Raw genomic sequence first — 27,885 nt, forward strand, 5'->3', positions numbered from 1 at the left:
GAAAACAAATACAAGTCTTGCAGGGCAAAAAGCTCACTCTGAAAGACCATACTCTTTCTTTAGTCTTTCTCACAGTAGATTTGAGAAGATTCAGCAATAACCTTAGCAATTGATTTATTTAATTATTTTAATTGTATGGCAGGTTTTGTTCTTTTTTTTTTTTTTTGTAATACTTATTGTGGAAGAAGACTTGCAAAAACACCAGTTAAAACAATTCCCAATTAGTCCACAATCTCTTGAAGCAGCTGGGGAACTTTCTCCAGAGACACAGGCTATGGTAACAGAGCTGAACAAAATGTGTGACGATCTTATCTCTGACTTAGAAATAAAGATATAAGTAGTTCAGTCTAAATGCATAGCCCCCACTAGGTGTTTTGCAGAGCAGTGGAGAAACCACGCCTCTCCCTTGTGCTTCCTCAGCTAAGACTTCAAACCCTCCATAACTCTTTCCAGCCAACTGTGTCTGTTTAGAGCAGATTCTGCAGTTACTTCTTCTCACAACTATAGTTCTTGTCAACCTGTGTTATGCATGGCTCAGGAGACAGATAAATAGGATGCAGAGCCTTTCACCTCTAGGTCATCAGTTTAAACATAGTCCATGTTCGTAGGGACCAAAAGTTGCTATCAACAGCTGGCTTTTTGGACTCCTCAGTAAACTTCCATTCCATCTGCATCACCAGTATGTATTCCAGACCCAAAATCCTGCATTATCTTAAAAGGTGTCTGCCGTGGAGAAAATGAAATGGAATTCCAATCTTTATTCTAAAACAACTATCCTGCAAAAATATAGAATATCCACACTTTCTTCTTCCCTTCCTTTAAACATTAGAAATTCATAGTTCAAGACTGTAAGACAATGGAATAACGAAAATAAATTCTAAAAGGCTGCAAGCAGAGAAAGTCAAAAGAAAAGAGGGGTTTTTTTAAAAGACCAATGAAGGCTTTGCTGAGTTAATAAACCTCAGTGAAGGTTTATGAGTAAAATTATCCTTGCCTAAAATAAACATTCCTCATTGTTTTGTTAAGACAGGGATTGTGAATGCTTCTCTCTCCGAGTCTTCCAGGAAAGCTTCACAGCAAAACTTAGGAAGGTCAGTTTTGAAATTCCCTGTACCTGCACACATCACCTGTCAGGTCTTTGCACTGATGCTATGGATGTCCTTGCTATTGCTCAATCACTTAGTGATAAAGGCCAAGATACACTCACTCTTTGGATTTGTTGCCTGCTAAGCGACAAGGAAATTACCATTTGAATTACATGCAAGTTCCACGGGAGAGTCACCTCTAGGCTGTATTATAGGGAATTGTTAAGTCAGAGGCAAAGTAGTAAATGTAGCATAGCTAATGAAAGAGGTATCTGAGCTGGAGCAGTAGCCTGCAGCAGAGTCTAAACCTTCTGCACTCCATGTGATTTCAAGGTATGGTACATCAAAGCTATGGTATCTCCCCTCTCCCTTAGATCTTTCTATGGTATGACAATGACATGTCCAAACCCCTCAATTCAGTATATCGTCCTTTGACTTTTAAGACTTCCTGTTTGGCAATTCCTTCCACAGGAAAACTATCAGATCTGAATCTCTTAAATAATATAAATTTAGTTTTAGATTTAAAGAGTACTGATGATTTCTCAGAAAGCACATCAACCATCAGTGGACTCCACAAAACTACTAGTGAACGTGGAGTCAAAACGCTAAAAGCCATCTGCAATTTTATCTCACTTAAGTGATCTCTCCATGATGGCATTAGGAACTAAAGCTTCCCTTGCAATTCTAAAATCAGAATGCTGCTTGGCTTGCCTGACAGAGCAAGGCAATGGCAGAATGCAGGCCTTGATCCCAACGTTTCTGTATTTTCAACATGCAAAACATAGCACACTGTACAGACCACCTTGCAGAAGGAAGTGGTGCGATTCAGACAGCACACTGCAGTCTGTTCTCCCACCAGAGTAGCAAGGGCACTGGACTGTTTACTTCTTTCTGCTGAGCTGCTCCAAGAACACTGCAACAACACACTGCCAGCTGCTCTAAGCAGATGGCAAACCAGTGTCCTGTTCAGAGGAAATAGTGTACAGTAGTCAAGCTGATAAGATCTACCACGCTGATTCACATCTAGCAAGTTTTGATTGCAGTAAGAAACAGCATAGTGCCATAGCTACTAGGTTATTCTTAAAGCTCTTATATTTCTGTAGAAGACCTCCTAGACAGCATGTGTGCACAGGTATCACGTAGCACATATAGCACCGTCGAAGATGCATCAGACTTGCTGAAACACCAGTTGATCCGATGTGTACAGTAAATCTGATGCATTTTGGACATGTCTGCACACAGGCTTTAGAGCCAATTTGCTCATACACAGTGACTGTTGTTGAGGATTTTCAGATGTGCAGTAGAATGGCAAGAGGTGTTGACTATCAGGACAACAGAAATCCAGACAAACAGTCCAAAAGTAAATCTAGATTACACAGTAGCCCTGTAAACACCTGACTATGCATAGCTAGTTCCAAATGGAAACAGTCAGGTCCAGACAGACTTGTTAGCAGGAGCTCGCTGCAGTGGTGCCAGGCACACAAAGAGGCAATGACAATGATCATGAATCCAGCACGGGAAGACAGAGCGATCAGCGTGACTGAGGCTGTATGAAAAGCAGGCAGGGATGACAGCAGCAATGATGCTGTAGAAATCAGGAAGAAGAAAACAGCAGCAGTAGTATTCCTGGGGTGGGTGTGCATGAGGTGCAAGGCAGCAGCAGCAGCCCCAATGGGACAGGACTACAGCTACAGTAGGGCAGGGCAGCCAAGCTGCCTTGGAGAGAGAACTGGGGATACTGCGGTTACAGCAGCAGTAAGTGGCTCTCTGAGAAGATGGAAAGTTAAGACACAACAGAGGAAGAAGCAACTGGTCAGGTACCAGTTAGAAACCATTATTCTAGAAGTTTATTTTTAATTATGGTTTTCATTTTTTTTAACAAGTCAATTTGTCACAGAGGGGAAAAAAAAAAACCAGCACATTTTCTGCACTTCATTTCCATAGTCCTATGTACACAAAAGATTACCATAGAGATACCAGATAGGTCTGAAGAAAGGTATATGGAGTTAAATGTTCTTTTTTCTTGGATTATGAATTTGACTTAAATACATAATGATAGATTAATCAGATATTAGTGTACTCTGCAAAGATCTTTACTCCCTACGGATTCATAAACTGTTTTAAGTATTTTAAAATAACACATTCTACTTCACATTTTACAATCATAATTTCACTGCATGTCATGTTTATTTAAGCAAACATTATTTTTCATGGCAATCACTAAGCTCCTAGAAGTTTTTATATCTAATACAACATTTGTTCACTTGCAGTGACATTCTTGAAACACAGACAAGGTATTATGAAAAGAAGACTTTAGGCACCAAACTACAGGACTTAGAATTTCTATTTGCTTGTCTGCATTAGTGTTTGCTATCCTACCAGTTTATTTACAAAAGTTGTATTTTACTCACAGAAATAAGTTCACTCACCTCTTTACATTCATCTGTTCTTTTAGTTTGCTGTACATTTCCAGCACTGCATAAAAACAAGCAGATTAACCCATGGATCTTATTGTGGCTTTAGTTAATAAAAAAGGAAAATATATACTGTAAAGGACAAAATAAACCATAGAAAAGGATATGCTAGATTTACCTTATTGAATTGCTACTGTAACATAAATGTGATAAAAGTAGCAAAAAAAAAAAATCTAGAATGCAGCTAAGAAAAAAAGAACTGAACTCTTAACAGCTTTTAAATGAAAAAGAATTAAGATTAAACAAAACAGTAGACACCATATATATCAAGCATATTCATTCACTTACTACATACCATAACTTTATCAGCATTACCAGTCTATGACCTGTCTCCATTAAATGGCAACAGTACCACCTACTGTACTCATAACAAGTCAACAAGAAAACTTTACAAAGAAAACTTCTCAAATCTGTTTTACGTCAATATCACGAACAGGATAAAATCCTTACAGAGCTGTGTGCGATCCTACGATATTACCTTTCTGAAACATCATTTACAGCCCTTATGTTTTACTAAAAAAAAAAAGCCTGTAATGACACAGAGCTAAAAGTACAACGCTGAAATAGAATCATTAGTATTTTCCACAGAATTCAAACAGTAAAAACCACCCTCTTAAGCAACAAATTCGTTGTTTATCATATTAAAAATATTACCTCATTTAAAGCTGTATGTGGCTACATTGTTTGCATCATTTATATCTGTCTCTCTGTCTTCTCGCAAAGTGGCACAATTGTTCTACATCAAGTATTGTAAAAGACATGGAATCTACACGTGGACATCTTTTTAAAACCCGTTAGTTCTTTTGTTAAGCTGGATGTTACATGACCACAACTTAAAAAATAAAATTCTTTTTGCATTTCAGCTATTGTTACTTACTTTATTTAATTTGCCATCATATTTAGCTATAGGTCACTCACCTGGAAGACACAACCGTAGTTTTTCCACAACTGTTGTAATATTCCGTTGCTGAACTCTACATCGGATGATTTCCTCTGTTTGGGCTATCACCTTAGAGATTAAAAAAAAAAGAAAGAAAAATCACAATTAAATTATGCAAATAAATTTAATTTGCTACAAATATTCATAATGCCCATATAGGAAGCACCATTTTCTCACCTCTTTCCCAGCATCCTGAAGCCTTCGGTTGGTATCAGTAACTTGGACCTTAAAAATAATTTCACCTTTGTTAGACAAATATGCATATATTGCCCTGATGTGACTGCTCACCCTTGTAATCAGATCATGCTTCATGAGAAACTTAGAACAAAGAAATGCAAATTCAAATTAACTCTACAGCTTGAACTTGAACTTTTGATCGCAAAGGGCTTTTGTTAACTTCAATTACTTATGACAGTTCTTTCTAACAGATTCTGTGGCAAACTTCTCAAATTTACTTGGGATTTTTGAACTTTCCTTGTTTCTGTAGGTCTGTCAAACAATTCAAATCATTGACCCAATTGACCACTGGTCCCTTTTTGATAACCTCAATGAGCTCTATGGGCCATTCATTGTCTGTAAGAAATGGTGATTGCATTTTATGGTAATTAAACATTCATACTTTGCTGAATGCAAACACTGGGTGGTTGATTAACATCAAACGTGGAAATCTCCAAACCACAGCAACATTTTAATGCTGCAGGTGCAGGCAAAGCTCGACCTCAGATTTTCCCACATAGTAAGTGACTCATTAGGTCATCATAATAAGGAAGCACATTCTAGTTTATTAAAAATCTCATTAATTTCTGAACAAAGATGCTCAATGACCTCATTGACGCTGTATTTGGTCTCTTGTTATCTGAATATCCTTTATATAATGCTCTTCTAATCATAACCTCTGATGAACTATGCTCGTTCTGTCTGGTGTGCATATTTTGCTCTCAAAAGTGTAAAGAGAGCTAAATAATCTCATAATTCACTATTCTGCATTCTGATTTGGGAGTAAGTCTTAGTTCTCATTTCTAATGAAAACTACTAACTCCACCTACTCTCCTACTCATTACAGAGTAAAGAAAATTTATTTTTCATGCATAATTGCAGTATTTTTAATTTTCTAATAAAGTTTTAAATTTTTTCTAAGGTCTGATATGTAAACACATTATTAGAAAAAGACCTATGTAAGAAATAATGGTTTTACCATTTGTTGTTCTTTACCTTCTGAGAAAGTCTTTCAAAAGGGGCAAAATAATTTTGGTAATATTTTCTGAAAACATACATTTAAAAAAAAAATCAGAATTAGGGCTAGTAAAATACTCAGCTTTGTAAATGTAAATTGCTGGATCAGGCAACAAAGCTATAATAACAAATCCTAAATAATCCACTTTTAAAAAATTATTGCAAACATCAGAGTGTATGTGATAATCACTAAATTCTTATTCTTCAGTAAGACTGAAGTTCCTCCTTTTAAATTCAAACAATGACATATGAAACTCTGAAAAACTAGTTCCTTACCTTCAATTTTTCTGCATCAGCCCTAACTTTAAGAAGTTCTGTAATAGCATCCACAAAGCCCTGATGGTGAAAATTGCACATCTTTTCTATCTCCCTGTCATGGTTACGTATGCAGGCATCTAGTTTTTCCATAAACCTCTGATGTGCATTTGGTTGGTCATCATATACAGACCTGTTAAATACAAATAAGAAAATCAAAGTTTACTTTTCCCCTCAATTAAGAATGGTATGCAAGGATCTTTATTGAAATCTCTCTCTTAAAAAGAAGATAAAAAGCACGCAAACTAGATGTTACAGTGGCATCATTTGTGATCCGCTTCACCAAAACCAGCACTACAAGAAAGAGACGGCACAAAACTGAGAACTGAACCCAGCCCTTATGGCACGCATCCAGGTGCTTAACCAGTTACATCATGGTTGACCTGAGCCTCACTGGTCTGTTATTTATGCCCTAATGCTCAAATATGGGTACAAAAGAATCAGTTTCTCTGACTGCCTCAAATAGCATGGATCGGTTTTCCATCAAATTCCACTCTTTGCTAAATATAAAGAAGTGCAAACATACAAATTTGCTTTTCTGGTATTCCTAACATCAGAGTTATTCAACTAAATCAGGGTTGGATGCTTCCAGCCAGAATGACCGGAGCACTGTGCAGCAGCAGCCGGATCCCTGGCAGAAGGCAATCCCTGCTGCTCCCTGCCTCCTCCTGCCCGCGCTCAACATCTCCTCAAGCAAAACCATGACACGCATATGCCTAAGGCTGCTACCTCAATGGGATCTAACTTTCATGAACGGCTAAAATCAAGTCTTTTAGTTTATTTTACTAATTGTTTGAATAGCACACTTATAAACCTCAAGCAGGAAACATGACTCCAGGAGAAATTACTAGTGTGGCTTGTTGAGCCGTGTCAGAAATAGCTTGGAAAAATGCTCAAGCATGAGAATGAACAAAGGAGATGGGGGCAATTTAAAGCTTTAGACTTAGCAGAAAAAACAAGAAAATAGGTATTACAGAGAACTGTGCTGGAAATCAAAGGTATGAAGTCTCCCAAGAAAGTTAAGTCAAAAGCAGTTCCAAAGTTTGATTAACAACTCGATATAGCAACAACAGCAAAGACAGATAATTTTTGAAGCAGCTGCTCAGTTAGAATGAGAGCAGCAATATAAGGATGATATAGTCATACATATACAAACATGTTTGTACTGCAAATTACAAACATTCAAAAAAATCAGGAGATCGAAAATCTTTAAATTGCCTTTTTTAGTCTCTAATTTCCTTTCATCATTGCAAAGTTTTCTCCAGAAATCTGCACAGAGAAGCTGCTTTAAAAATTTAAAAAAAAAAAAAATCTTAAGATGGTGGGGGAAAAAAAAGGCTGAAGTTCCAATGGTCTCAATGTTTCTTGTAGAATTACAGTCTTAAATTCAATACCTAGGCAACAGTGAGTCAAAGCCTCTAAAACTCTTGAGCAGAGAGAAAGTACTTCCCTCCCAGTTGTCTTAGAGAAGTATGATTTCCCATATTCTTCAAGATCCTCTTTTCTAACCAGAGAGCTGGGCTCTGCCTAGATCTGGGGTCATCATCACCTGTTCAACAAACCTATAGCTGAGTGTCTGACAAGAACGTGACCTTTCAAGGAAGAAAAGGGTCTAGAAGAGATTGAAAAGACTCTTGTAACTAGATTCTTCATCCTTTCTGAGTTCCTTTTGACCTTGGACAATATACTCAGAGAAGCAACTGAAGTTAAGAGAAATGAGAAAGGTAATAAGCTGTCCTACATGCCAAAGGAAGAAAGACAATTCCCGAGAGCCTGCTTGCTATAGGCATTTTCTCAGGGAAAAATCTATTCAATAAAATATTCCTAGCATATCCCCCTATTGCTTATGATTGATGGGAAAATAAGGCTATGGTACTGAAAGGCAGGCTCTTTCCTCCAAAGTGCAACAGGGGAAAATCCAAGGTTGTTGACCCATGAAGTGGTTCACAAAGGGAAAAATACCCCTCACCCTTTCCACCACCGCAGTTTGAAATGACAGCTGGAAGGAACAAATGTGTGACAGTCAGTCTCTCCTCCGAGGTTCCTGTCAGACTGCCTGAAAGGGACCTCTCAAGGCTGCCCAGGACGACTGAAGTTTAAAGGGCTGTGGTGGAAGATCATGAGTGACCCATATCTGCCAGTGGCAAACACCTGCACCCAGAACCTGGTGCTGGCTGGAGGGAAAAGCAGCAACTTGGCCTGGGAGGAAAGGAAGGTGCAAGACACATAGGCAGCAGAGTGAGCTCTCATTAGGCAACCTAATGTTCTGCATCTGAAGACACAGGGGGAAGCATGTAGACCATATCACTGTTACTTGTAAAGAAACGGGGAAGGAATGAGAAAAAGGTGCAACAATTGATGTTGCAGTGCTCCAAAATACACAAAACAAGCTAGTTACATGAGTGCCGCTCTGTCTCTATCAGAAAAGGGTCAGAGGTGTTGGAACCTACAGGGTGGGCATAGAGGGACATCCACCTGTCTCCAGAGTATCGTCCCTGGAGAAGAAATAAAAAGATCAGGAGGACCAGGGGCATCAGATAGTACCTTCAGAGATACTGGGCATGCACAAGCTTCTTCTGAATGGGCTGGACTCACCATCTATACTGCACTGAATGCTAAAGCAAAAAACAGAAAAAAAGTTCATTACTGCTTCCTTGAGCCTTTCATTTAAGTGTGGAAGGAGACTCCACGTTTAGGTATCCTTCCAATGTTCTCAAAGGGAAGTGAGAAAGGAGCATCATTATCACAGAGACAGGAGACTTCCATCTATTGCTGTGCACTCATAACTGTAAATTGTGTAACATAACTGTAAGTGAAAACAGTAACAAAACACAGTAGACCACATATACCTAAAATGAGATACAAGACTGTAAAAAGAGGGTGCAAGAGGAACTCCATACTTGAGTTTGTACCACCAGACTTTCTTTGGTGGTAGCAATGCACTGTCTTTTTGGACTTAGTTATTGCCTGATGATTTTGGGGTATCCAGTAGCTGCAGTTCAGCATGGCTGTCTTGATAGCTTTTTACTGACTTCAGATCTGCCAACACTGGCAGACATGCTGTTAAAATACTGAGAGAGGGAAATAATTTGCAATCAGGAGGTTTCTTTTTAAAATGTTACCAAACAGTTCCAGACAACATAGACAGAAATTCTGGAAGCACATATGATGTAGCATAGGCAATACAGTATTTACTGCTACAAAAATCAGTGTTTCTTATTTTTTCTCAGTATTAAAGCTACTTATATTTCAGCTTTATGATAATAAATAAAGTACTGATTGATAATTCTCAGGGGTATTATCACAATATTTAATTCAAAATCATACAGGGAATAAATGTTTAAAACTGGGGGCGGGGGAGAAATCAATACTGTGTACATGCTGATATACTGCCTTAACCACAAGATTATCCTACCTTATTGAAATAAGAGTTACCATTTTATATTCTACATTATACTGTTTTCTGGAGGCATAGTAATAAAATGGTGATCTGTGATCTAAACCAGTATTTTGACAGAGCTCCTTAAGGTTCAGTAGCAATAGAAATTCCATATTAATTACATATGTAGACAGCTCCATCTTGTGGAACAGTAACAAATCAACCCTCTTCAGCACACTAGTGAAAAAATTACTGAGACATAACTGCTTGTCTTTGAAGAAAGAAATTATCACAGTATTTAAAAGAAATTCACACTTTGTATCATAATTCCCTGATCTAAGTGAGAAGTAAGATGACCAATTAAACAAGTTTACTAACTTTCTAAAGACACTGTACTCTTAGGATACTACACATATGCTATTTTCAGAGGCTTCAGAAGGAAGTCTGACCTAAAGCACTGGTGGTCTTAAAAGTGTAAGTGTACTTGAAAGAGCCATGCCATCCCTGGCCATGGACAGAAATTAGGCTTTTTCTCAAAACTGCAAACACAACTGAGGCAATGCATGCCTGATTTATCCGTTATGGAACATCACACATACTACAGTATGGTTTATTTCTGATCCTGAAGCTTATTTTCCATACATACATTCAAAAATTACCTACACTTACCTAAATAAAGTAATTACTACCTTTGAGTAATTATCTGAAGGCTTACATTTCAACAGACTATGGCACTGCAAGCAACCCTGATAGCAATTCTGCACTTTTCAGAGTTAACTATCAGGCGGAAAAATCACCATATTGCAGTATCTTAGAGACAGACACAGAATCCTGAAAGCATCCTATAGCTAATTCTTTTAAATTACAAGACAAAATTAACAGAATTTATAACACACACACCAAGTTCTGTTGGGAAGAGAGTGAGGAAGTGGTAACCCTTCCACATGCATTTCTTCGGGAGACAACTATTACATGCAATTACATCTGCCCTAAAAACCTCTCTCTCACTTTAAGTTGCTTCACATACGTCATTGGGAAGTTTCATAAAAAGGGGCAAACAAGCATAGGCCATCAAGAGAAATTTTACATGTGTAATATATAGTTCTTTCAATTTTTGTTTACATTTATACACTTCTGAATGAAGAACCGCAAGGATCCTCTTCAGCTTTATGGGCCCCTGAAGGGGATGCTGGTGGTCTGAAATATATCACAAACCTGAACTAAGCAAAACGGAAAGACATGATCAATTTGCATTACAATTGCTTTCAACCTGTGATCTATACAGCTATAGGAACCTATAGACTGCTAGCGGTTGATTTACACCATGAAACTCTGAAGAGGAAGCTTTTTCTCAACATGAGTCTTCAAACTGGGGGGGAAGGGAGGGGGAGAAAATCACTGATGTTGGAGACAGAAGTTTGTACTTGATTTTGGCACCGAAAAAAAAGATACACAACATACCATCTTAATTTTCAATCTGGAATGAGAAAACATTAACTTGAGTGACTAGTTAAGACATCACTACTGCGAATCAGTGACAGGGCAGGTGCTATTTCCATTCCTAATTGATAGGGCAAGCAGGGCACCCATGAAGCGCACAAGCAGAGCTGAAGGATTTTTCTGGTGATGTGTAGCAGGTTATTTGTCTATATTTCCCAGAACTCTGTATATAGGCAGAGAGACTTTTTTTTTCTGACTCATCCCAACAACTGGACAATAGGAGTCATATTAATGCCAGCCCAGGTAAATACAAGATATTGCAGAAAGCACTCAAAAGAGTAAAAAAATGGACTAGGAATAGTTAGAGACAGCTTAACCTAAAGGCGGAAGATCTCAGTCACTGCCTCAATATTATTGCAATAGGGATATTTTTACCTTGTTCTTTTCTTACCAGCTGGGCTTAAGGGAGAAAGACAAGCGTAAACAGATTTGAATTCAGGTCTCAACAAAAAATGAAGAAGACTTCAGATATGCAACCATTTTCCAATTGAAGAAAATCAAACAATGTTACTTTATACCATAAAAAACCTCCCTAAAGTTTTTATTTTCACTGCAAACAATATGAAAAAATACGTATTTAATAGGTCTTATTGACAATTTTTTTGTGTTTACATGCAAAAATCTATTGAAGCACCAGAGGGCACCATTCCATGCACAAAAATATCAGCCATTGAGTAAGCAAAAAGGGTAATCTCAAGAGAGCTAAAATTCAGCCAAGAATCATACAATCTGAACTGCCATGAATTCCACCTGATCCTTTACAAAATAATAATAATAATAATAATAATAATAATAATAAAATTTAAAAAATCAATTATCTTCAAATCATCTGATCCATTATGACAATATGACAACTCCATACATAATATTATCACTCTAAGCCACTATCATAGATCTCTCCACAAATGGTTACAGTACAGCTTCAGAAATATATTTCTGCTACCATTTCATATAAATATTTTCTGTGCATGCAACCAGGATACATGTCATTAAATGCCTGAGTGCAAATGGGATTAAAAGAGGATCAGCATTTCTCTAAGGAAGATGGAAATATGAAGTTACAGGCCAAAAAAAATCATAAGCCCAGAAATCAATACACTGACCAGACTACTGGAAAGGTAGGCAAAGGAAGTGCGTACAGACTAGTAAGTGTAAAAGGAGAGGAGCCTAAAAAAAATGTTTTGAGAGTTCAGCAAATACCCCAAATTTGCTTTTCCCCTCCTCATCCCCAGTCTTCACATCTACGTCATCTTCCCACTGGAAAATGAGAATAATCAGAAAGCAGAACACAATTTCTGCTATAATCTACTTGGTAGGAGCTCAGCATGGAAAAGTGAATTGCAAGAGTCAGAATCAGAATGAGAAATAAAGTAATTTTGTCCCTTATATCTATTGCAATAGCTGCAACTTTTCAGTGGTAAGCAGAACTGCTCAGGTACTCAGGCTTCAGGCAAAAATGACCTTGAAGAGTTTACTTTATTAAAAATAAAAGCTCCATACTTCCATAAGAAAATAATGATTCAGAAGATAATATGAATTCCTAGTTGGTGATAAATAACTCTGTCAATTAAAAATCATTACTAAAATGGTCTATTAGGTAAAAAAAAAAAAAAAATTTAACAAATCCCTTGGGTTTTAAAAAATCTATTATTTCTTGAAGGTTTTGGGGTTTGTTTTTTTGTGTGTATGTTTGGTTTTTTAAATGGGCAATGATCCAATTTTTAATTGCAACTCATATTCAGGAGAAACATGTCTGAGCTTACGAAGCATTACTGTAAATTTTTAGAGTGAACAATTCTCTTCCTAGTAATCAGTTATAATAATAGGTTCTAAGAGCACCAAAGACTCTTAAAACAGATGGTCTATTTAAAAACTACCAAAAAAAACATGTCAGAAAATAGAGAAAAAAATACCAATCTTTTTATGGGACAAAGTAGCTCCTCACTAATGACTTGCCAGCTTCCACTATTTTCACACACCCCCAACCCATCCTGTTCTGTCCCATTTCTAGGAGGAATTGCAGGTTCCCCACCCTTGCCTACATTGCCACAGTGTCTTTCATTTCCTGATTACACAAGACATATGAAGCAATTAAAAACTGTATACACACATTCCTTTCAGGGTACTTAGTAACCACTTAGTAAGTGCCAATCAGTTGCATCTCCATGAATGCTGTGACAATGATGGGAATTACACCTACATGCACAATAGTTGTACAAGTTTGACATGGAATGTAAGCTTGACCATGCAACTTCCCAACTGCAAGGGATGCAAGAGAAAAAGATTCATTTGTAGAGTTTCAGATTTAGCATTGTGGGAAAAAATAAATATTTAACTTATCACTTTGATCAGCTAAGCCAAGTCACAAAAAAAAGAAACTCAGACATACAGTTTTTATTCCATTTTTCAAAGTAATATTTAAAACAAAACACACACACAAATAAACCAACTCTCGAAAGAAGAAACTGTGCTTGTGGAAAATCATGGGTTTAGAATTCATACGTTGTTACCAAAGCCAATTTTGTACTGAGGCTAGAGATGCTCTCAACTAGTTCCCATACACACACTGCAAGAAGTGGCCCAGTAGATGTTTGCTCTCTTCCTCCATTTCTCATTTGATTAAAAAAAATAATATATTAAATAAAGTTATAAAATAATATTTACAATTCAAATTTGCATGATGAGTTCAGTGGGATCGATGCAAGCACAAAATACTGACCATGCAAATTCAGATTCTGCCCTTGAAACAGACCTGTCATTTTGACTATAACCATGGCATCCCTAACCACAATACTGTATCACACACACCATTTAAGCTGCAATTTCACAGGAAACACTGCAGAAACTTCCTTTGTCCTACAATATACAAAGATATTTTCTGTTTACACAAACGGCAAACTTTGTGGGGATTTTTCCATGGAGTAATTTCATATAGGTTGCTGCATACACCCTAAAAAGCTTTATAAAATAATGTCCAGGTGTTTCCTGTAATTCAACTGGAGTTGTGGTAATAAGCACTCTTCTTAAAACCTAAGCAGACCTTCTGTGCCAGGCACTACCTAGGGTCCAGCTCCACCATCCTTATTCATAATTACATCTCACTGCTCTATTTAAAAGATCACATTACATGCCAGAACAATGTAGAACTCAAGCTACGGCCTAATCAGAGAAAAGATTTTATTAATCTTAGTTTAGCTGTTTTGCTTTACTTGCCTGGTTTTCCTGGATGTGCAATTTCTGTGCATTGTTCTCACTAATAGTATCCTGTTTCTATGAGCAGGAAAGGTCTGAGTACAGTTTGTTAGTTAACATTACTTCCTATAAGCAGGGTCCATATTCTGTAGAAGCAGCACTACAGCAGTCATTGTTCGTGCTGGATAAGCAATGGATCACGCTGATGGCTGTTAATGGACATCCTCTGCAGCGAAACGTGAACTGATAATCAGTAAACACAGATTTGCAATAGACTTCCTCCTTCCTGTTTTTACACTGCTGACCAAGGAGATGCCTCTTCCTGCTAAGCCTTTGTGCGACTTACTGATGTATGAAGCAAGAAACTGAAAAACAAGTGCTGCGCTACTATTTTTTTTTCTAACGTTGTGTTGTAATAGTAGATAAAAAAGACAGCAAAGAAAACACCAGCTTCACTTACTTTGGTACTAGCTATTGCCTTGTAACAAAATGCCAAATTTGGCCATCTGTTTCATATACTTAAAGGGACACAGCGGACATAGTTGGAACCTATGTTATTTCATGGAAAATAGAACAAGAAACTGAAGTCCATATAGCGAGATTCTTATCTTCTCGTATTATTTCCGCAGACTGTAATACAAATTGTTCCATTTTAGGAGCAACGGATTCATCTATAAATGAAAATGTAAGCTTCTCAATTATTTTTAAAGATTTGATCAGATTTATATTACACATGTCCCAGACATAACAACCTATAGCTAAACTGTCGTCTTTACCTGGGGCACTTCAGACATAATCTTCAAGATACATAGGTACCAATTGTTTCTGTAGAGCCTTCACGAGACATATTAAAATAGGCAGAATATTTAACGTCACAAACATCTAAATTATTTAATTCAATAGGCTTCGAATACCAACACTACACAGATGTAAATACATTATTTTAGAAATCAATGTTTCAGATGAAATAAAATACCCAATAATTAAAAAGTTTCAAAACCAGTTAGATTAAGAATGTATTCTATTCAATGCAGATAAAACCAGATAATAATTCTTTGATGTGTCACATTCCTCTGCAAGCATATAACCAAAGCATATCTTTTCCTATCATTTTATATTATTAATTTTTGTTAACTTTATGAGTTCATATAGCCTATGCACAGAAAATCATTGTTTATTTTTCTCATACAAATCAACAGCCTGTACTGTATATCCTTTGCATATGCACATCTCCCAGGATCACTGAAGAAAACAAAAGAGGACTTTAAAAAAATTCTGTATTTAATTCAAAAGCCCAACTAAAACTAACCCACAGTATTTCTCTCTGTTGAGAAGCAACTAACAGTGTTGAAGCAACCGACTTCTACTAATCTTTGTTACCTTACTCCAGTCCTCTACTTGCTCGATAAACAGACTAAGTGGCAGAAAAAAATCTGTTCATGCCTTTGGGAAAGGTGACACCCTGGCACACCACAGAAACTCTGCATTTTAAGAGGAGGTAGCACATATTTGCTACCTGATCACAATTCCCTAAGTTTATAAAAAAAACCAAACATACAGAATAAAACAATAACAGCTATGCTACTTTTATGTTGAAATTAACCTAAAAACAAAACTCAGAAGAAAACGTTGCCTCGCTGAAATCAATGGGGTAGAGATCCTTCACAGTTACCCTAAGTATAAGGAAGTTTGCAAACTGTGAAAGTCCCAGTGACAGCTACTACCAACAGAAATGTCTAAACTTCTGTAACAGAAAGGAGAGTAGAGGGTATTAATATTGAATTATGCAATACTTGAAAGTTTAAACACTTCTTTTTGAAGTTGAAATGTCTCAAGAGTATCCCCCCCTAGATAAACATATTACAGCATATGCATTATTAATTTTGTATTACTCTGATTCATGGGAGAATTGCAAGAGTAACACTCACTGTAGTTTTGCAAGCAAATTACTTTCTCTGAGACACAGTGAAAATCCCACTCACAGTATTAGAGCTGAACACCTTTCTGATGCTATATCCACCAAAAAAAAAAAAAAGGTCCCAGCTCTCTCTGCAGGTCCCTAGCGCAGAACTGTTGGAAGACATCTTTTAGGTCCTCTCTTGTTAAATCCCAAGTCTTTCCATTAGGGATGATGCACTCTAAAACCTGCTTCTTTCCTTCTTAATACCTCCATCAGTGATTGAGTTCCCTACTAGTTTGGTATTACTGGCAAAGGTTGAGATACAGGAAGGACTTCAGCCAGGCTTCAGGAGATACCATTAACTCCTTCCTGCGTAGGACACGTCAGGCATACAAATAATTCCTTAGTAGACATGGGCATGATGAGGAAGAGACGCGTTGTTGAGCATACTTTAGGCTGAACATCAAATTGAACATGATGTCATTGTTTTACCAAGGTCTGTGGTGACAGAGATTAGGTTTGGGCATTTCAACCACCGTCAAATAACAGCCAGAAAGACTGGCAACAGCTAGATTTTATAACTAGCCATAGCAAGCCCTTCAGTAATATAAAATCTAATGTGATTACTTGATGCTGATGCAAAGCTAGGTTGATGTTTTTGAACGAGTTACTACTTAATTGTTTACTACAACCCACAGAAATAGTTTCCTATTTGCAAACCCATTCCTGGCATTATCTTAGAAGCACTATTTAAGAAATATCAATCCTCATAGAGTTTTATGAGCTCATTTTAGTAGTATAATCCATAAAATGCAACATGACAAAACTTGCTTAACTACTGTTGCTGTAATTTCAGTCTTGTATGTGCAAACACTCTGGCACTTACAGGCCAAAATCAGGCTTATATTTAATTGAATTATGCTAATGCTCCTCAGGTAGACATCTGTATTGGGGAAATTGCAAAGTCTCAGAGCAATGGTTGAGCACCGCACACAGAAAGCTGGACTACAGTGCATGCTGTTGGCTTCCCAAAAAAATCTGCAAGAAAGTTAAGTACCCATGTGACTGGCATTTGTGAAGGATGTAAAATTATGCATTTTCTATGCACGTGGCAGGTCCAAAATCTGGGTCAACAGACACTAAAGAAAATCAGCTTGAGGAATAAGTCAATGAAGAAATGACATGAACAACAATTGGCTTTCCTGAATTTAACTGATGTAACAGTGAATAAGCCGTTCATATGATGGGAAGGCGAAATTTAGATGAGACACAATGATACAAACTGCGTGAACCACCTATCATCAAGTACACTATTCTGGATCTCTCAGCAGATGATCCCTCTATTTTAAAAGCTTTAATGTATTTTGAAACATGTTTCCTAAACACAGGGACAACTTCAAGCTCTTTGATAATGCTTGTGAAATTGGAGAGAGCTATTTCATAAGTATTCTTCACATAGGTTACTAGTTAGGTTAAAGCGTCACTTGGCAGTTGCCCATTTGGAAAACACTGCAAGAACTGAGTCAGAAGCTGATGCATGAACACTTAAAAAGATCAGGATAACCTGATTTGCAGACACATATTTCATGACAAACTTAATCAGCATTGAACCTAAAGATTTTTTGCAAAACGGAAAAATGCAGTGCAGATATGATTACCCACAAACAGTTTCAGGCTTTATAAAAAGCAGAGAAGTACACGATGAAACTTGCAGCAATGGAAGCGAATCCTCACCTTCTTCTAAAACGTTTTTGGCCACCAATGGCAAATCTGCCTGGAACATCAGGCTAGCCTACAGAAAAATCAGAACTGCAGTTCTGACGCTGAATATATAAATGCCAGATTAATCAGTCTACAGCACACACTCTTATGCTGTTTTGACTCTACATAATGGATTAGTGATAAAACAATATTGCTTCTTCATAGCAATACACATAGACCTGCTCACATAGACAGTTGCTTTATCTGACTTGCCTTTCAACTTAAAACACTCAGAATACCATCAAATCCGGCACCAAGTTTCAAAACCTGCAACCGACACTACAGGCCAGCCACCAGTTTTTCAGGATACACTGTTCTCAGCGAGTAGGCCATTCTCCTTAACCTATAGCAACACAGTTGCAAAATAGGGGAGTTAGCTATTATAATAAAGATAAACTGATACATAAATATACATCAAAGTACACTGTGTGACCTGATCCAAAAAAGACCACACCTAACACAGAAGGTATTTCTAGTTCCTTTGGGCTACTTTGTAACTTCAGTTTGAAAGTGAACCAGGAATAAAACACATTAACTTGAAAACTGAGCAGGGCTTGAAGACAGACCATTAATGAAGATACAGACTACTGATTTTCAAACCATAAAAATACCTTATAATATTGTAAAACATGATCATACTATTTGAAATTGAAATACATGATCAAACCATTTCAATTCTGATTCAAAGCACTGGTTGATGAACTCAAGAGTCCTTTTACATTTGCTCTATATTTAAAACAACACTAAGATATAGAAAAAAATGAGAATTGCTGGCTCATAATCCAAAACCAAAATAATGAGAACACAGAAAAATGCCTTTAGACAATCATACCTGACAAGTAAGACCACAGGGCAAAAATGAGGACAACCACATTTTGTCATTGGATAACCACATCACAAATCCCAACAGCCCACTGGCAAGTGCTCAGAAAAAATATTTCCCAGCCTGTGACTGTGTTAATGCTGTACTATCTTCCCACATCTAGAGAAGTCATTCACACAGCCTATGCTACTGCTTACTAACTATTCTGCTAAAGATACAGAATCATGTAACTAAAGCATGCCTGCTAGTAATAATAGTGTATACTTTTGGTAAAACAAGTTACATTGAGGTTTCAGAGCATCCTGTCATACTCCAAAGCGTATTTTAGGCACTTCGTTCACTTGGCTTTGGACAGGCCCCCTCAATGAATGCAGGAGTATCTCCAAAATACAAATTATGGCCCCCAGTCTGGGCAAAGCACCTGCAGTTGCCAAGTGCACCACAACTCAGTAAAAGCAGCAGAATTAGTTTCTCACTCTGTACTTCTACCTCTGAATTTTCTTAGAAATCTTGATCAGGAAAGGACAAAACAGTCTTGCTTGGACCACTATTGCTACCTTTGCTTCCTCAATTTATTCCTCTAATAATGCCTTACTGAAGTGTGTCTTTTACCTTCAGCTTTTCTGCAACATAAGGACAGAAGTTCAGGATGAACAGTTATCAATCACTTCTAACCCCTCACCCATACTCCTTTATGAGGCTCACAACAAATCTACATCTTACCTCCAAACTCTATTCTACCCAAACGAGGAAAAAGCAGTACCATGCAGAACCGATTTTGCTTTGCAGCTGGGGGGCTCAGTGCTGCCTTTACCAGTGCAATGCAGTTCTAGGTCAGAGGAAGGTCACCGCAGCATACTGCAGCATCAGACAGAAAGACTTCAACCTAACAGCTCTTGTTGGTGTGATTCCAATAGCCAGAGATAACATGCCAGTGAGATGTCCTCCTAGGAGGCCCTCTAATAACTCTGCAAAGAAGTTTCATGGCCAGCACAACTTACAGCAACCTAGAAGATGCTCTAACATCTACCAGGCGGCAGCTTGGTGATGACAGGTTTCAAGAGCAGAGGAACAGAGAAGTTGCTTAAAAGCTTTTTTACACTGACTTTCGAGGAGCACTTCTGAGCTGCGATTGTGAGTCAAAGCCACAGTGAACATCCCACTTACAGATACATCAATAGACATAGCACCTCCTTATCAACTTTACCTTAGCTATGAAATTGCCATCATTAATTCCTCCATAATTTTTAAATTTTATTTTACTCTTTTATTAGTTTTTTAGTGAACTGGTTGTGGGCATGGAGGTATTCCTCTGACAGGCTGTGCATGGGGATCACAGAACACTGCAAACTCAGCAGTGTGAAGCTCATGAGATCAAGTGTTCAGAAAAAGCCTACCACAGGCTTACGCAATACATTGCCAAGCTAGATTTAATTTATTTTTAAAAAAGGACTTTGAAATATTATGAATTACCACAAGCTTAAAGAGACTTGTAAGTATAGTATATCAGGACATTGGCAGAACAACATCTTCTCTGCTCTGTTGAGCTCCACTTTGACCTATTTCGACCAACATAAAACTAACTAACCAGCAGATAAGGTCAATTATTTTCTTCTGAATAGAATTTATCTTATTAATTACCTTGGCATGTCCAATAGAATATTTAAGAAGTGTGAAAACACTCTTAAAAATTTACTCTTGATATTTTAATATGTATTTATATGGAGTTCAGTGAGGGCCTGAAAGTTTTTTGTTATTAACTTTTTAATATATTTATCTTTTTTTGGAGAGGGATAGGGGAATTGCTTTTCATTCTTTTTGTCTTCTTTCTTTTTCCTTTATAAAAAGATTAGAAATGCGCTGACAACTCTCTCTGGTTTTGCAAAGCCCAACAGTATATATATGACACGAATTATAAGATATTAGCACGTTATATAAAAAGGTGAGAGTGACGAGCCTTTAACAAGTGTTGTCATTGATCTCATTTAGTTAGCCATTAAAGCTAGAAAGGCGTTGATAAAAGTTTCACAGAGTCTGCTGAAGAAAAAATTAACCCTGGCCTGCTATATACACAGTCTGCCTATTTAATGAAAGGCATGTTATACAATTGATCTAAGTCTCATTTATAATGACTCGGTGAGTGTCACTAAATTTAGAGATGCAAGTTAAATACCAGCAATTTTAAATCAATAAATTCATCCACTTAAAATTTAAAAAGAAAATTAATTTAACCAAATACCATCTCTACATTCTATATTTCTTGAGATGCACAGCAATCTTTAGGAACTAACTTACTCTCCTAAATAGCAAATAATCCCAATTGTACTAGCTGTACCTTGATTCCTCCTACAAAGGACCTGCGTTTTACATTCCTATACATGGGTGGATCTCAGCACTAGAAAAGCACCTGCAGGATCAGTCTGTATGTTGTTCCTTATCTGTAAATTACACAGAAAAACATTATATATCAATATATGCTATTATTTTTTATATCATAAGCACAAGTGCTGCTGATCTTCTAGCAAGGTAGGGAACAGCACTTTGGCAGAGATCTCTACACCAAACTAGCAAACAAAACACAGAATAAAAACAAGAGCAGAAACGTGTTTCCGTAGAATTTACGTACAGTCCACAAAAAAATTACACTTCCTTTATGAAGCATGGATGTATTAGGAAGATATTAAGATCTCAATATGAACAATTAAGGATAAGTCAGATCTTGCATATCATACGATCTTCAGCATTTAGTATTACCTCATGCTACTTATCTGAACTGCTCACCTCAAGCCCCTTCTTTTGTTCTGCTATTTAAGTAGGTATGTTGGTACTTCATTTCATGTCATGATGCTACAAATATTCTCCCAGCATTACAGACCATAGATTACAAAAATATTCCATTTCACGTAATGAAATGAATGTAATTTCAGTCATTACATGAACTGGCATCAATAGCTTCCACGACTGGAAATCAATGGATCACTTTATGTTGTAGCCTTATGCAACTGCACATAGAATTACTCAAGTCATTTATTTGATTTGTATTGTTTAGCAAGTAAACCCCAGATCTCGTGCAGAAAATAATGCTCCATTTAATGTTCTTGCTTTTGTTCATTGAAATAGACCTTGAAATTAGATGTTGGATTTTAGACTTTTCAGTTCCACACATCAATTCACAAATTTTAACAGGCATAGCTGAACAGACAGCTACAGTCTTAAACATTGCTGTTCTTATAAAGTAGCAGCATACTTCTGTGACATTGGCTGGACTTCTTTCAAAACACTCAGCCAGGTGTAACCATTCTTTAGCCTCATTTTTTTGATTTGTAAATGAACACTAGAGGTTAAATCAGATCAACGTGTACTTTTTTTCTAAAAATTCTGAAAGTCAGCAATGCAAAACTCCCCTTCTGGAAAGCCAGTAAGAGAACAAGATAAGATAGATGAGAAACAAATAGAAAAAGAAAGGACAGGAACATTTAAAGAAATTAAGAAACTAAAATTTTATATTTATAAAAACTTGGACACGTTTTAAATGTGTAATATGGATAAGAGATTGATATTGTCCCTTCCCCCTTTTACATCCCTCCCCATCCACACTTGTGGTTCCCAAACATGCCACCTTCTACTGTGCAGCCTGATTCTCTGTATGTCCTTCACATAGATTCCTCTGATACAAGCTCTATACTGGAGATGGTAGCAAAACTGCAGTTATATTTAATATTTTGTTGCTAAGGGGTTTTTTTGTGTGTTTTTTGCAGACATCAGCTCCAACCTGCCTGGGCTTGTTAGCTGAAGCATGGCTAAACCGCCTCTAGGGACAACTCAAACCTGAAAGCATCTCAGATACTTTCTCTCAACCTGAGTTCACAAACTCTCACAGGTGAAGCTCCTTGTGTTGCTCAGCTTCAACACCTCCACACTGTATTCCCAATACTGACTGTGTTTAAGGAACAGTAAGGGGAGATCAGAGCACAGTTTGCTCTGAGCTGGCCTCCAAGACCAGGCTGACCCCACAAGCAGTCCCTGGGTGATGTCTGGGCCAACCCACCACATTCCCCCATTTGGGCTCTTTGAGGACTGATTAACTCCAGCCTCGCAAAAATGCCCAGACTGCCACCTCCCACACACCCCTCAGCGCTGGAGGACCCACTGCAAACCTACGCAGCCAACCACAAAATCATTCACTGCAAAGTGAAAAATGACCCATTTCATGTGCAATGCGCATTTCTCTTTGGTCAGTTCTTGGCACCTGGTTCCCCATCCGTGCACCCTGCGTTTGCCCTTTCCCGGCCCTGCCCACGCTCTCCAGCAGGCACCATTCCCTCTCCAGGGAAGCCAGCAGCGCCGTGCTCACCGCCCTGCATCATGCTGCCACACAAACCGCCTTTTCCAGTTCCTTGCACACAGGCTCTCCATACCTTCCCAAAGAGAGAACATCTCTCCCCGGTCTGGCTAGTGTCCGTACTTTTTCACTTCTTTCAGACATCTCTAATCAGGGAAGCATCAGCACAGGTCCCGGATGAAGACCCCCTTTCCCCCTGCGCCTCCTCCATATCCCAATTCACTCCTTCCAGGCCTTGCCCTTCTCTCCCCAGCTCAAACTGGAGGGCACTGACATGTTCCTCTCTAACAGGAAAGATTATGCAAAACCTTTTCTTCAACGTCCAGGCTACCCATTTGGCAGTATGTGGAATGGGGTGGGGGGAGCCACTGAAGTCATGGCATTTCAGAAATGCTCTGAACACTGTGACATTTCCAGAAAGAACCTGACCGGGGCTGGCGATTTCACACTGTGTGAGGAAAGGCCACACGTAGAGGAGCCCTGCAGCCACTGATGCAAACACCCACCCACGATACGGTTTCGGTCCCGTTCTCAGCACAGACCGGGGGTACCGGCACACCCCAGCGAGATTGCCCGATGTCCATGCGCGGGACCGGGGCCCTCTCTGCCCGGGCGACGGAGAAGGGAGCAGCGGATCACGGCCGTGCCCCCAGCCCAGCCGCCCCGCTGGGCCCAACCTCGGCACGCCGTCCCGAGGCCCCGCCGCGCCCACCGCCGCCGGAAGCCGGGCAGCACCCCGCTTCCCCGGCAGACAATGACAGCGGGAGGGCAGCCCGGGGGCGGGGGCACGGCCGCAGCCTCCGCTCGGCCCCCTTCCCTGTCAGCGGCCGCTGGCACGGGGCTGACAGCCGCCCGCGGCCGCACTCCCCGCCCGCACCGGGCCCTTCTCCCTCCGCCACTCCGCGGGCGGCCGGGACGCGGCGCCACCACAGGACCTGGGGCGGGAGGCGGCGGTCAGGCCTCCGCGGGGCGCCGCTGGAGGCTGCGCGGCCCCCCGGGCCCGGAGCGGCCGCTCCCGCCAGAGGCACTGCGGGCGGCCCCGGCGTGTCTCTGAGGAGGAGCTGTCAGAACGCGCGGCCGGGCCAGACGGGCAGGCCGGGCGGGGGACCCTCGCCCGCCGTCGGCGCGGCGGCCCCCGTCGCCCCTCACCTCAGGGTGGGTCCCACGCAGGCCGTGTCCGTGCTCTCGATCTCCTGCAGGATCCGATCATGCTCGGGGAGACTCTCCGCCATCTTGGATGGGAGGAACCCGGCGGCCGCGCCGCTGCGGGAGGTGCCGGGGAGGGACCGAGGGCGGGAGCGGCCGCGGAGCCGAGCGGGGGGCAGCGAGAACCGCGGGGGAGGGCTTCCCGGCGCGGAGGGGGGCCAGCGGCCCGGGCAGGAGTGAGGAGGGACGGGAAGGGGCGGGCGAGGAGGAGCGGGTCGCTCCGGGCCGCACTCGCCCGCTTTGCCTCAGCTCGCCGATGCCCCGCTGCCCTTGTCAGGGGAAGGGCTACGCCGGGAGCCCCGCAAAGCCCCTCCGACCCCTGGGCATCTCCGGGCGCTGTTGCCCGGTGGAGACCGCGAGCAGCTGCCCCTGCCTGGCGCCACCCGCTCTGCCCCCCTCAGCGCCCTGTGACGGAAGAGGAACACCCAAAATCCGTCCCTTTTCCCGGCTACGCTACCGACGGACCTGCTGCCCTTCCCGCGCCCCGCGCTGCAGAGACGCCTTGAAGGCTTATAGGATCAAAACCGGCCTTTTCCTCTGCGCTAGTTCTGCTTTGTTTCTTAGGGTGTTTTTTTTCAAAAAAATGTATTTGTTTTCTTTTGCTTTTACCTGCTCACGCACACGCGGGCCGTGCCGGTCCCAGCAGGGAGGCGGCGGCAGAGCGAGCAGCCGGCTGCACCGACCCCTAAGGCCGAGGCTCTGGAGAGTTTCTGCATCCAAGTTAGGTCACGGTCTCGTTTCCTTCCTTTCTTTAGGAGACAGAAATTTGGGGGTCGGGGTAAAAATAGAACAACCTAAAAGCACACCTTCTTGTGCGTTGGCTTGCTGTGTTTCACTAGAAACTGTCATATTGTTTCCTAGTGCCCTCGAGCGTGTGCACAGCAAAGCTTTGTTTTTCAATGAAGGAGGAATAGCCCATTTTCTATTTAAATTATACACTTACGTGGTTTGTGGGCAAAGATGAGCTAGTCCTTGGGTTTTGCATGCTCGGGAGACAGGATACACCTGCTTTCTGGACAAAGTTAACCTGTGCACAAGTGGGAAGCCAACATAAAGAAATAGGCCTGAAGTGTGAAACTTCAGGGTGATGTGTGGCTACTTCTCCAGAAAGGAACTGACAGCAATTTACAACTGTGAATACATCAAAGTCTAGACACCAGCCAGCTACAATTGTATTTGGCACCCTTCCAGTTATTGTAATCAAACTCATCATCTTTCCTGCCCTGGCGCAACTACACCTGCATACTTGTTAATAAATGGCACCAAAGACTGTGCACATCTTGTCTGTGCTTGTGGTTTTATCATATTCAGTGTTGATTCAGATGAATTTATTGATGACACCTACTAAATCAACAAGGACTATTCCAAATGCAGACAAGTGTCTACAAAGTGCATGCTGCAGAAAGAAAATAGGAAAAATCCTACAGGCTACCACCACAGTAGTATTTCCTTCAAGAAATTACTTAAATGCAGTAACAATTTTCCCACATTCCTTTTTTTTCCATCACCAAATTACTGAAGTAATAGACTGACACATACATTTTTCAGGGTAAATTAAATTTTCTTTCTTTAGCCCAAGAGTCAGTGCAACCTGATGCCTACAGTGCCAGGCAGGCTATTTTTAAAACTCTTCTACAGATACTGACAATATACTTAGACACATAACATCACAGTCTTTTATGTATTACTGTTTTATAGGGGTGATATGCAGAGGAAATTTTTTCAGTTGCACTTTTACCATTAAAAGGTCTCCGTAAGATGCAAATGAAAAAAATATTAAAATCTTCAGATATTTAGGAATACCAACAGTAAAACCTTATTAAATAATTGTGTCTTTAGTGGTTAAAAAAGGTTGCATTTATTAAAAATCTAAGAATAAGCAGCAAGTAATTATTTAAAAAAGTAGCTGTTAATATCAAACTGAAAACACTGCTACACAAAAGAGCAATTTCTCCTTTGTTTTATGTTTAAGAGTAATTTCTTCACAGAGAATCTGCAGCCAGCCTTCAGTAATAGATAGCTTTGTTCTGGTGAAAAGAAAGAGCTGAGTAGGTGACCTTGGTTTGTATTTTTTCATTTAGGGCCAATCACATTGAAATTAAATTCAATTTTTCTGTAGAATTCAGGGTCAGGAAAACAAAGTTTCTAATGTATTGGGATGACTGAAAGAACAGCTATAGAATGGAACAAATCCATCATGAACAATATAGTATTATCTAAATGATGCATACCTTAAGGTGGTTCCAAGAGGCAGCTCAAAGGACTGGATCTCAGCAAGCGCATTTTCATATATTTGATCTTTGTTTTCTTCTAGATACAATTCTGACAGATTTGACTTGCTTTTTCGTGCCATAGATTAGCATAAAACTAGTCTAACTTTAGGAGAGGACTTTTATTCTGGTTATTATCGTTGACTAAGTGACTCCGTAGTCAGCAAAACCAGGCATGAAAAAACAGATCCTGCGCTAACCTCGTGACTCCTGAGGACTTTGTGTCCAAGAATGGTGCACAGCTGCTGTTTTCCTGTCTCTGCTGGTAACATTTGCCTCGTATGCAGTACCCAGGCCTGCAGAGTCTTTTTTGTGTGCATCCAATTTATTTATCTTAACAGGAAATTTACTGGCAAAAATAATATTTCTACATCCTTGTAATAGTTCACTAGTAATAAATATTAAGCCTGAAATCTAGTCAGTTTGAAATAAAATTTTAAAGTAATTTCAGACTCTAGACATCAATGCTTAATTTCTCTGTAAAGTTTTATGAGATCAAAAAAATAATATTTTTAAAAAACATGTTATTTTTTCCTTTTGCTGTATAAAAAGCCTGCACACACAAGAAATTAGCTGGGTTTATGAAGCAGGTTTATGGACCTTGTAAACCAGACTGGGAAAGCAGAGAAACTTTTATGTTCTCATCTTTTCCCTTTTCAGCATTAGTAGACGCTATTTACAATAACAGAGGGCAAAAAATGTTCTGGGATGACTGGTTTTTATATGAGGGTGCAATAAACAAAATTGTTACTAGTTCATTACCTGCATGGAAGGAAAAGAACATGGATGAACTCCTACAAATGTTGAGAGCGGTGCTGCTGTCAAGTCACTGTCATTATGATGATGGCAAAGAAAATACATTGCACCACTGCCACCAATTACTTTAATTTCAGGCAGTTATTTCGAACACAAGACTGGAGTTCTAGATCTTTCAATTTAAAGAACTTTTTAGAAGCCTAACTCAATGTTATGGGGCATAGTCAGTCTTACTATATTTGGTTATTTTGGATATTTCAAAAGTTTTAATCAAAATTTGGCTTTTATCTCAGTACTGTTCCTGACAGAATTGATGAAAGTCTTGACACACGTGGTGCAGTGAACAGCTAAATGCAGGAAAAGAGAAGTTACTCATTTCTGACCAGGGATATATATATTGTTTATTCACTTCTCTGTGCCCAGCGGGAACACTGAGACAAGTTCACATCAGCAGCAGTGGGAAAGAGCTCTAAAGGCTACAGTGAGTTACACACATACAAATCTGTAACGTGTTCCCTTGAACAAGCTGCTATAATCACCTGTTTGTTTTTGGATCAAAAGTAAGCAATTGCTCTGTTAGCATTAATGTCCAATACATTTCCTGCTTTCATGTTCTAAACAGGGTTGTGAGCCATTTTTACACCTTTCGCAAGAAATGGGAGCCTGTGATTGACCCATCCAGCCACTGGATGTCACACAAATGCAGATG

General features: G+C 39.5%; 1 protein-coding gene across 4 annotated transcripts in view; it reads right to left on the bottom strand.

Moving 5' to 3' along the window:
- The window catches only part of EXOC6 (exocyst complex component 6), a 97,477-nt gene extending 70,901 nt beyond the window's left edge, over positions 1 to 26,576 (bottom strand). For 3 of the 4 annotated variants that reach the window (XM_068398200.1, XM_068398201.1, XM_068398202.1), the window contains exons 1-5: positions 26,382 to 26,576; positions 6,009 to 6,180; positions 4,677 to 4,724; positions 4,478 to 4,568; positions 3,515 to 3,560 (exon numbers count right to left, since the gene is read on the bottom strand). In XM_068398200.1, the coding sequence (XP_068254301.1) occupies positions 3,515 to 3,560; positions 4,478 to 4,568; positions 4,677 to 4,724; positions 6,009 to 6,180; positions 26,382 to 26,503 (479 nt within the window). In that variant the 5' untranslated portion in view covers positions 26,504 to 26,576. Of the gene's footprint in view, positions 1 to 3,514; positions 3,561 to 4,477; positions 4,569 to 4,676; positions 4,725 to 6,008; positions 6,181 to 24,093; positions 24,192 to 26,381 lie in introns of those variants that run through there. The other variant, XM_068398199.1, reaches the window with a different exon arrangement.
- Positions 26,577 to 27,885: the final 1,309 nt, after the last annotated feature.

This window comes from Nyctibius grandis, chromosome 4 (genome assembly GCF_013368605.1).
Source record: "Nyctibius grandis isolate bNycGra1 chromosome 4, bNycGra1.pri, whole genome shotgun sequence".
In the NCBI taxonomy this organism is placed as follows: domain Eukaryota; kingdom Metazoa; phylum Chordata; class Aves; order Nyctibiiformes; family Nyctibiidae; genus Nyctibius; species Nyctibius grandis.